The 11,898-nt window shown below is 35.9% G+C and overlaps 1 protein-coding gene across 2 annotated transcripts; it reads right to left on the minus strand.

Moving 5' to 3' along the window:
• Positions 1 to 396: 396 nt before the first annotated feature.
• Positions 397 to 6,115, minus strand: LOC112276235 (uncharacterized). Of its 2 annotated transcripts, none has more exons than XM_024507364.3 (14): positions 5,455 to 6,115; positions 5,193 to 5,252; positions 4,731 to 5,016; positions 4,423 to 4,616; positions 4,056 to 4,127; positions 3,630 to 3,755; positions 3,092 to 3,307; positions 2,884 to 2,931; positions 2,468 to 2,605; positions 2,149 to 2,313; positions 1,750 to 1,843; positions 1,350 to 1,468; positions 1,096 to 1,140; positions 397 to 946 (listed from the first exon to the last, which is right to left on the minus strand). In XM_024507364.3, exons 1-14 carry the CDS (start codon positions 5,872 to 5,874, stop codon positions 731 to 733), a joined length of 2,199 nt encoding a protein of 732 aa, XP_024363132.1. In that variant the 5' UTR covers positions 5,875 to 6,115; the 3' UTR covers positions 397 to 730. The 2 variants fall into 2 exon arrangements, with proteins under 2 accessions (XP_024363132.1, XP_024363133.1); XM_024507365.2 differs by having other exon boundaries at positions 4,468 to 4,616; positions 5,455 to 6,101.
• Between the last annotated feature and the right edge of the window lie 5,783 nt (positions 6,116 to 11,898).

The raw sequence follows: 11,898 nt of genomic DNA on the forward strand, positions 1-11,898 counted from the left end.
TTTTCATAACTAATTTCAATTTTTACTATGGCTTCTTTCTAGGATTGAGCTTTCATTGGCCTTCTATCCTTCTCCAATTATAAGTACATTCACAACTTTTAAACTTGTTCAATATGTTTGTTGGATGAATTTCAAATGTTTATCCAACAAGATTTCAAATCAATTTCAAATGTTCATCTTCACTTGTATTGGATTCTACTTGGCTGTAGCCTTACATCCCTATTACAATTACTTGTGGAGATCCATATTTTTTCACCAATATCCTTGAATAATATTGAATATCTAGCAGAACCTACTATTTGTCTTGTTGTAAAAAATGGCGGATATTTGACTTTATAAGATAAATATAAATATAAGTCCTACACAATTATTCAAAACACAAGGAGTTCTACAGCATTCTAGATTTTAATGTTTTTCATGAATTATGCTGATCTCTTCAAAGCATATGCCATAATATTTTGATGGCATCATAAACACCATGGATGATTTACAATTTTTGGTAGAAGAGCATGTCAGGCAGGTACTAATTCTTCATGGATGCTACAAACCAAACGACTGTCTTTCTTTCAAGGCATAGCTCATGTTATGAGTTAAATTACCTTCAATGAAGATTCATTCCAAAAGCTTGAGAGATGGATCACCAAAGCAGCAGCTATAATTCCTAACAGCTTCGGTGCTGGACATAATTCTATTGAGAGTGAGAGACTGCAGGTTGAATGGAAGCTTAAGACTAGTCTTCGGTGATTTGAAGGCTCCGCCCAAGGTCTGACGAAGACGGGTTGAAGATCTTGGCGATGGCTAATCCAGCGTGCATTCCATCAACAGCGGCACTCACTATACCGCCAGCATATCCAGCTCCCTCACCAACAGGGAAAAGACCCGGTAGCGACACACATTCGTAGGTATCCTTATCACGGTCAATTCGTACAGGAGAGCTGGTTCTTGTCTGCATGATGCGTCAGAACAGGCTTCTCAGATTGCTGAATACTAACGTGGGGACAACTACATTTAAAACGCTTGGTCCCATCAACTTCGTAGTATCCAGGGAATCAGGATCACCAATTAAACATGAAGACAGAGAGGGATGCAGATTACCTCAATCGCATGAAGCAGGCCATGCTCCGTTATGAATCCAGGTAACTGCACAAATTTATCAAGATAGTGTCAAACCACGATTGCTCAGAACATAACTGCCTTCCATTGCGGAGCTGGGTGACATTTTCTTGTGACATGGCTTATTCATTTACTTGTGGTTCAACCCACTAAGACCATCCACAAGAAAGGGCAAGGACCAGCTGATGGATGTGAGGCACCGAAAATCATCCTCTTGACAAAAGTGAATTACTTACTTGGTCATTGAAGGCGAGTAGAGCCTCTCTCAAGGCGCGAGTGAGGTGCGATGGTAATAGCTCATGCAAAGGAGCAGCTCGAACACCAAGTCGATAACTGGAAGACGGCAATTCATTTCCTGAAAATCGAACACAACAAGTCACGAGGAAAATCTGACAAAAAGCTGTAGTCAATGATGAAGTTTTTGCTCGGCAGTATCTTCAATAAAACAGTAAACGAATAGAACTGAAGCAAGGGTGTAAATCACAGGATTGAAAAGAATAATAATAGTAATAATAGAATTAAAATTCAAAAACAAAACAAAAAACAAGGAAGAAGAAGAAGAAGAAGATCCGGCTAGGCTTTTCTATTAAGCGGCCAACAACAGCAGCCAAAAATATTTCGGGAGACATGTGGGACCTGACAGCTTGCCCTCCATGAAGTCTGGGATGGTTTGTGCAGGGGCTACAAGCTTGCCTCCTCCAAGGATTGCTGCATCTCTTTCCAGCGCCCTCTGAACAGAATCCAGAAGCATTACTTTCAGTATGAAACATCACGGTTGTCAATATCTTTGTTAATAGGTATTTGAAACATTGTTGGATAAAAATTTCTCAATAATTTGTAGATGATATATTTCTATGCCAGGCTGGGTACAATGAGAAACAATAAGGAACGAGGAAAGCCAGGAGGAAATGCACAATAACTCTAAGTAAACCAGTGCGGCGGAGCATATAAACCTCAAATCGTGCTCACAGCTAGCTTATATAATTCTAAACAGAGGCAACATCTTAAATCTCGGATGAAATGAGGAAATCGAACCTGAAACGCAATGCCTGCAAGTGGACCATGCTCCCCAATCAAGGGATCGAAGTCCGCCGATGGTACAGTAACTACGAGAGCAGAATTCGCCCACTTCGATGACCGCTTTGAGAAAGACATACCATTGATACACAGCTCGGACTCATCAGTGCTGGTTGGCACAATCTGGCAAAGTCGAGAAACAAAGACATATCGTGGCAGTTAATATCGACAAGCATATATACACAGACAGCGACATGTCTAATAGATGTGAGGACTGGATTTTAGCAGTATTTACTTTACATAGTTACTGCCTTGCAGTTTGATTTTGAATACAAACCTGGCCACCTGGGCACATGCAGAAAGAATAACACCCACGACTAAGAACCTCATCTTCTTTGATATTCATGGCAACTCTGTAATCAGCAACGGGGAGTTTGCCTTTCCCACGTTGCACTTCGGAGGCCCATTTGTGGTACTGCAAAAGAGAAAACCTCATAAAATAAATGAGAGCAAGTGGCAACAGTAACTTAATCAAGAATATTTGCGTGATACGACACCATGTGAAACAACACATTCGGCTAGTTTGTCGCTCATTATTTGAAGTAAGGTAACCATGAAGTACAAATCCCAAAATAGATCACAAGTCAAGGTAGTAGGACAGTTGCAATTCTGGAACAAAGATGTGACGTAAAAAGCAATATTCATTATGCTCAAGTAAGATCATGTTGCAAACGCGGAAAGCTACTAAGATACCTGTATTTCATTTATGAGCTCTTGGGGATGTTCAACACGGAATCCAACCTGTGATGTAATCATCCACCATTAGTGCCAGGAAAATCAATAATAACTGCTAGAGGAATCAATGTAAGCTTTCATTGAAAAATAACACTGTATCCTAATCTAAATGATAATTGGCCTGCTACCACACATAGAACTGGTCTAGAATGTATATTAATCTTACAGCAAAATCCTTCGGAGTCATGAGGACATCGTGACTCTGGAGGTTGTAATAAACATCACGGGCAGAGTGGCCCACACCAAGGACAACAGCATCAGCTTCGAGAATAGTTGGACAAGCACTTTCAGAGTTTTCGGACACAGGGGATACATGAACACCCACTAAGCGCCCGTCACGAACAACGAGATCATCCATTCTAGTTCCAAAGAGAAGTGTAACCTGCAAAATTCCCAATGTCACAACACTTGCTTCCATCATAAATCCAAGAATATCAAAGCTTAAGATAAACCTTATATCAGAATTGAAATGCCTGAATCAAAGCTCCTTCCAGTTCACTTCCTAAAGTATTTTGGCATACAACTAAGACGCGGATTAGAGGACACAATATCGTTCATGTAAAGAAATCAAGACACTCTGTAGAACATTTGAGGCACACCGAGGTCGTTGAGATTGATACAAGATATGAAGGAAAACGAACAGAAACCACAACCACATTCCAAAAACGAATAAAAATCAATAGGGTATGGGCAAAAGCCACTACACCAAGAGCGCTCAAGTGCTGACGAAAGGACCGTAGGATATGGATAAGCCGGTCCGTCCCGACATGGGGCTTCCCATCCATGAGTATACTGGCTGGAGCTCCGAAGCGGACCAGAGTCGCTAACACCTGCACGTGAAATTAGCATTAGACTTGTATTACAGTCATGATTAGAAGTCATGAGACATAGAATACTTCATGGTCACGCTTGCATGAGCTTCCCTGAAATCCTACAGAAGTTTTGGTAAAAGTTATGGTCTTCACGGTCAGGCACGAACGATCATAACAACCCAGATACACAAGAGAGGCCATTAAACTAACTCGGTATAGTTACAAAAACGTACTTACAATACAAGCATGAATTCCGATAGTTCTAGGCTATAATATTTTCATCTCCTATAAACTGAAGAGAAAAGAGAAAATACTAACAGCTTGCACACTGCCACCATTCTTTCCGATGCGAGTAGTCAATTTTCCATCACTCCAAGTCCCCGCTCCTCCCTTCAGAATATGAAAGACATTCAAGCCAGCCGTTATGGCGATTCAAAGTTACTTTTTTTAATGATAAACTCAACACCCAATCATTTAATAAAAGCTCATAATACCCTTCGTTTTCTTATGAGAAATAAAACTCCTTCTGTTTTTAGCATGACTACTTTCACTTTAAGGAACTGCTAGCATTATTACAAATTACAATGTCAAAGCAAGTAAATATACGAAAATGTTTGTACATCGTTGGACAATAGGAGCTTCATAATAAGATCTCATGAAACCTAACAATAGAGCGGGCACAAACCTCTCCGTAACAGAGATTACTTTCTGCATTCAACAAACGACGAACCATGAGAGCGCCAATGTCTTTGCCCCGACCTTCCACAGGTTGTCCCCTCTCCACAAGTGTAACTTTCGCTCCACTTTCGGCAAGCACTAAAGCAGCAAACAATCCTGCTGGTCCGCTTCCCACCACTACAACTTTTGCCATTTCATGACCTATAAGCCAATCATACATAATGTAATAAGTTTCATAATTACAATGCTCGGCAACTAGCATGAAGAAAATGCATCGCACAGACTTATGGAAGTTTATACATGACAGAAACTCACCAGATCTACGGCCTGTAGTTGAGGCATTCGAGGTCCCCCTCTGTTCCAAATCAGGGCCCTGAAATTGTGCATCACCTTCAGCTGCCAATTCAGTACTAGAGGAGGCTACTCGGGTTTCTCCTTCGCGTGCAAGAACAGAAACGACGTCCAATGGCGCCCACGGCATTTTGGAGAATTCAAGCCTTGCGGGCTTCACACCTAACTTGGACAAGATTAGCTTAATCTTCGGATTTTGCTTCATACATTCCTCTATGTCCAGCTCCACTGTGTACACAAACTTGAGATCCTGCAAAAAATTGACACAAACGTTAAAGCAAGTTTTAATCAAAACAAGTACAAGTTATCAAAACAATTGAGAAAAAACTAAACAAAATCGCATTGCACAAAAATCAAGTCCAGAAACTAAATAAAAACAAAAAGGATATTAAGAGTGTCGGGATTCAATGGCACCCAATTGAGTACCTTGCGAGCATCGAACGACTTGCGAATTACCGTCAGACCCGAACGTGGAAGCATTTCAGGCTGCAAATTCACATGGAATTACACAATGTCATACCCACATGATCATGCCCAGCCCTGAAACCTGAAAATCTAAACCCTACACGAAAAGCCTAAACCCTGCACCGACTTTTCAGAGGGTGTACATTTCAGGCATGTCAAACGACCAGCATTATCCTCATATCAAGCTTAAATATGAAATGGATTGGAAATTTCAAAGCCTCACCTGGCAACCAAGCGCTCCAGCAGTCGACTCTAACACAGCATCCGAAACCTCATAACTGTCCTTCCCTGAGTCCTTGTCCAAGGGGACCTCAACCCTGTAAATTCTAAAGTACCCTGCACTCTCCATAATTGTCTTACGTCGGCCCGTATTCCCGCCCATCTGTCGCTCCACAGCCAGCTCTTTGGCTGCGTCATCTTTCCTCCTAAAGTAACTCCCTCGTCTAGCATAACTCCTCTCAGCCGAATCATAGAAGCTCCTCTTGCTGTCTGGTTTGCCCCGAACCGCAGAGCCTTGTACACTGGTTCGGAACGTCACTCTCTCTGAGCCTGCCCCAGCTGGGGAACCCAACTGCGAAAAACTCTTCGGAAGCTGGGGCAGGAACAATGAGTCCGCCAAATTCTGAGCAACAACGAAGGACATGATGCCCCGGCACTAATCCAACAAACCAGAATACAAACAAGGAATGCTCAGTCAGACCAGCTTGGACTCACAGCAGCTTCCACTGCCCCATCGGAGCTCCCCCACCAAATCTACAGCGCTTCTGAAGATGATGAGATGGGTCGTTAATTTTTTGCTGTGTAAAACAAAATCGAGGTGCAGGTCGATGATTGAAGCTCAAGATCACACAGACAATGCGGTGCAAAGAGAGAAACAGCGAGAGAGAGTGACATCTTCAAGCGCTTGGGACAGACCCAGACGCACACCTTCAGTGGATGAGGATGAGATCCCGTTGACGAGATTGGTAACTAAATTATTCATCCCGATCTCATCCTTGCTCGGAGCACGGTTTAAGGGCACACGGCTCCGGTGCTACCACCGCGCAATTGGGTCCTTGTCCGTGTAATACGCCCTCGTGTGAATCGGTTCATTTCTAAGTAACCAATTCGTTGATATCAACAAAGATAATTTTTTTAATACGTATTTACAAAAAAATAATAATATTGTCAAAGAGTTTCAGAAAATTCAGATTTCTGGGTCTGAAAAACACTTTTCTTTTACATCAAATGCACCTATTTAATAATATTTCCTGTATGAAAAGGTATCTATAAATTGTAATTAAATGATGCAGATATCATTGACTGTTAATTACAGTTAAATAAACAAGATATGATATTTTTATGAAATTAGCTCTTTTTTGATAAATTTTTCCAAGATATCTAAATAACATTTTGAAGTTTATAAACTGTTTTAAAAAAAAAACTACAACTGCAACTACAACTTAAGGCCTTACAACCAAATTCTTTTCAATTTTAATTAGTTTATTTTTATTTTTTCTATTAATTTAAATCTTACAGAATACAAAGATATGAAGAACAGTTTTTTCAGATCCTTAATTTTTCTATTTATTTGAAAATAACTTACTCTCTCAAGCATTAATTTGGTAATTACTTTTCTAAAAAAAAAAAAAACAAAAAAACTTCTCAAAGAATTTGAAATCTTTAGGCTAATACGTTGATTATTTGTAAAGACTTGTGTTTTTGGGTACAAAAAAGTTGTAAACTTGGTTTTTAATGTTGAAAATCAACAACTTCAAAAGAAATGTCAATCTAAAAATAAAAATAAATATAAATAAATATAAATCCTAAAAACAATTATGAAGATAGTTCTTTATACAAGCTTTGAAAAAAAAAATACATATAACTTTCTTGACACAAAAAGCTAATAATTTGTATTATCTTTTATTTATAAAAAATTAAATACTTCAAAAAAAAAATCTAACTTCAATTTCTCATATGTATGTAACTCAGTTTTATTTATATTTGAATAAATATTATTTTTTAAAATTCATATCATATTATACTTGAATAAATATTATATTTATACTTCTTATTTTAGAATATATAGCCAAAAAAGATGTTTATGATAACTATAAACATGATTAAGATACCATTCAATTGAGATACTATTATTAGTAAATTATAAAAGTAATACCTTACATGATGCACAATCTCTTTAATTTCTCCAATTGTGATTTATGTTTAATAAGAATCTACTTATAAGTGTGTTCATATTGTGTGTGTATATATATATATATATATATATATATATATATATTCAAGATTTTTAAATAGACCCAAGCTTTTACTAAATTTATCCACCCATCATGAAAGAAAAATAAATTAATAAATAAATAAATAAATTATATCTAGATTTATTTCTTCACTATTGGATCCAAAACTAATGAAAAATAACATATTCTTCATCACAGATAGGTCGATTCTGTAAAAAACTTGGTCTATTTAATATTCTATTCCATATATTCTTATTTTCTAAATAATATAAAAATTATCAATTGAAGTTTTAAAAAATCAATCCTAATAGGAATTATTTTATAAAATCGCTCTCTCTCTCTCTCTCTCTCTCTATATATATATATATATATGTATGTATTTTTGTTAGATTTTATTGTTTACAAACTTTAATAAAGCAACTTATTTATAATTATTTTTTAAAATAAATCTAATTGAATTTACCATAATAATTAAAAATAAAATATAAATACAAAAAATATCTATTGAATAATATATAATCTAATGTAAAATAAAAGAAGAAGAATTAGTAAAAATCATCTTACATTTAAGAATAAAAATCAATTACTTCAGCTATAATTTTAAATAAAGATAATTAAAATATCTTTATACTCGATTTATAAATAAAAATATTAAATTATAGTAGTATTTTCAATTTTAATATTAAAGAAGTAACACATGAGTCAAATAAACCTTCTTTTTGTTTCTAACAAAATATCTAAAATAATTCTTGAAAAGTTTGTAGACTCAAGATTCTTCAATGTCAATTTCATTGCTTATTTTTCTTGCTGCATTGTATTGAGACTTATAGTACTTGTTATGATATTCTATTATTGAATCTTAATATATTTTTATATAATAAAGATAATAAATTTCATTTATTTATATTTTATTTTTTTAATGAAAAGTAGTATATTATCTTTTAAATTGAAATATTACTTGAAAAACATATTTTAAAAAGAAATTAAATTAATAAAGTAAGATATATCTACTTACTAGCAAATGTATATAAATATAAATATATATATTTATTCTTTTAGATATGTTTAATTAGCATTAAAAAAATTATTATTTTTTAAAATAAAATTGTAAATTTATTTTAATAATTCATATTACTTTTATAAGCCTTTTGATAATCAAGTATATTCATTTTTCAAATATATCTTTTAAAATATTAAATTTTCTATTTAACTCATTTTTATTTTATTTTTTGTTTTCTTACTTTAATTTTTAAAAACAATTGTGTCATATATACATGTTGATGACACACGCACACACACACACACACACACACATATATATATATATATATATATATATATATATGTGTGTGTATTTCTATAGTTTATATTTGTCATATTTGTATCTATATATATATATATATATATATATATATATATACATATGTGTATGTGTGTGTGAGTCTTTTAATATTATATTAAGAGTTGAATATGAATCACAGACATATTCATGTAAACTAGTAATTACATATACAAATAGGTAGAAGTAAGTAAAAATAGGTAAAAGTAAGTTAATTCTATAGTATTTAATATGAAAGCTTCTTTGAAGCTTCATAGACGTTTCTTTGACTTCATAGGTGTCTTTAATTGACTTTTTGGATTAGAAACGTGGTCAATAAGTTTGCCATGTGCCACACATGTTGTTAGCTTGAAGATCAAGCTAATTATGTGGCCCGCACGTAGAAAAACTTGCCTTATAAGTCAAGGCATGTGTCCTACAAAGTCAATACATATTGGAGGTTCTATAGAACGTCGCCACATAGCCCCTAGTTAGATAGTATATATAGAGACAAGAGTGAAACCTTCTTCACTCTTGTCAACTCCTTTCTTGCTTCTAGTCTAGTTTCAAAGGTCTCTAGTTTTCTTTTCTTTTGGCAATAGCCATTCTAGTTTCTCTTTCAATATATATACTTATTTATTTATATTTTGTTACCTTTCTTTGAGTGGAGGCTCACTTGTTTAGATTATTTTTTCATCGAGTTCTTGTCCTTGTGTCACGGACATACATATAATTACCTATATGAATAGATAAAAGTATGTAAAAGTAGATAAAAGTAGGTTAATTGTGTAATATCTTCTAGAGAAGCTTCTTAGAAGCTTCATAGACGCTGCTTTGACTTTATAGGAGTCTATAGTTGACTTTTAGGTTAGAAACTTGGTCAACAAGTTAGCCATGTACCACACATGTTGGAAGCTTAAAGAACAAGCTAACTACGTGGTCCATCCATAGAAAACTTGCCTTGCAAGCAAAGGCATGTGGCCTAGAAAGTCAACATATATTGGAGGTCTTATAGAACATCGCCACGTCGCTTCTAGTTAGATAGTATATAAAGAGGCAAGAGTGAAGCCCTCTTCACTCTTGTCAATCTCCTTTCTTGCTTCTAGTCTAGTTTCAAGGGTCTCTAGTTTTCTTGTATTTTGGCAATAGCCATTCTAATTTCTTTCTTAATATACATATTTCTATTTTGTCCTATTTCTTTGAGAAAAGTCTCACTTACTCTTTAGCTTTCATCGAGTTCTTGTCCTTGACAGATTGACAAGAGTACACTTACAATATGAGAGCTTTGTCTTTTCTTGATTAAGAGTGGATTACCCCTTTTTCTTGATAAGACATAAGCGCATTAGAAGTTGCGGATTACCCTCTTTTAAACTGATATTGTTCTTAGTATTTTTCTTTGTTATCAATTCCTCTCTTCTATTTGTTTTGAGCGTTATTAGACATCTTCTCTTTTCTAAGTGCTACTATGGCAGAGCTTGTTGAAATGAAGAGTGCAATGGCACAGATGCAAGAACAATTGAGGGAGTTAATGCTTGCGATGCATCAACTCAATTTACCACCACAAGGAGCAACAAGAATGGTAGGAAGTGAAGATATAGAGATGATTGGGGCTGCTTCAACATCTGCACCAAACCATGTCCCTTCTCCCAGAATGGAACACCCTTCGAGTGTTAGAGAACCGAGAGTGGCCTTGCCCGAGAAGTTTGATGGTACCAGATCCAAGTTTCGAGGATTCATCAATCAGGTCCAACTAGTGATTGAACTTCAACCCCAGAGCTATCCAACTCCAGGGTCACAAGTTAGATTCATTGGTACACTTCTTTCAGGTTCAGCATTGTCATGGTTTTCATCTTTTCTTGAACGACGAGATCCAATATTGGATAATCTGGAGGCTTTTTTGGCGGAGTTTCGATCCATGTTTGGAGAACATGATGCAATTCGTGTTGCAACCAACAAGATCCGTATTTTGCGACAAGGCAATCGATCAGTAACATTATATGCTTCGCAATTTCGACAACTTGTAACTGATATCAAGTGGGATGATGCCGCACTTGTGAGTCAATTTCTCTACGGATTACAATATGAGGTAAAGAAATTGATGCTTAATTTACCTGATCCTCAAACATTGAGTCAAGCAATTGACTTTGCTGTGAAGTGCGACAATCGACTTTTTGAATTTCGATCCGAGAGTCGCACAAGTAGATCTCAACGTTACTACAATTCAATGGCAACACCGACGTCTCCTCAACACATACCTTCAGAAGTAGAGGATATGCAAATTGATGCGGTACGTTTCAAACCTCTTACTGAGCAAGAAAAGTCTCGTCGTCGACAAGAAGGATTGTGCTTATATTGTGGAGAACCTAAGCACACTGCTCAACATTGTCCAAAGAAGCGACGTAACTACAAAATGAGGAGTACGGCTGTCAAAGAAGACAGTATGTCGGAAAACGAGTACGTCCAGCTACAATAGGGACCGTGCGGCTGGAATCTTGTACAACTTCTAATGAAGGTCCTATCCTCTCCTCAGAACCATCTCCTTGTTTTATAATAGATGTGTGTTTAGGACCTAATAATTACAAAGCCTCTGCCTTGATAGATTCAGGAGCCTCAGCTTGTTTTTTAGATGAAGAATTTGCTAGATGTCATAGAATATCATTAATACAAAAAACTAAACCTGTACACGTAGAAGTCATAGATGGTCGTCCGTTGTCTTCTGGAGATGTAACTCACGAAACACTTCCTGTAGATGTAGTAATAAATGGTCATAGTAGTTGCGTAATTTTTAATATAATTAGATCTCCCTCTAATCCAGTAATTTTAGGCTTATCATGGTTAAAAAAGTATAATCCTCGAATAGATTGGATTTCTCGTAAACTTGATTTTCCTCGGAGCATTAGTAACAGTTCTATTAATCAAGTAAAAAACCATGAGTCTAGTATAGTAAAACCCGCATTTATAGGTGCAAAAGCATTTATACACGCAGCAAAAGAAGGATCAACTTTTGCTATTTATGCTGCACCTATTTCTGAAAGCGTAAAGACTTCAAGTGGCATTCCAAGTCAATATCAAGATTATCAAGACGTTTTTGAGAAAAAGAATGCAGATATTCTTC

The sequence above is a fragment of the Physcomitrium patens genome, chromosome 23 (assembly GCF_059467195.1).
Source record: "Physcomitrium patens ecotype Gransden chromosome 23, ASM5946719v1, whole genome shotgun sequence".
NCBI classification, from domain to species: domain Eukaryota; kingdom Viridiplantae; phylum Streptophyta; class Bryopsida; order Funariales; family Funariaceae; genus Physcomitrium; species Physcomitrium patens.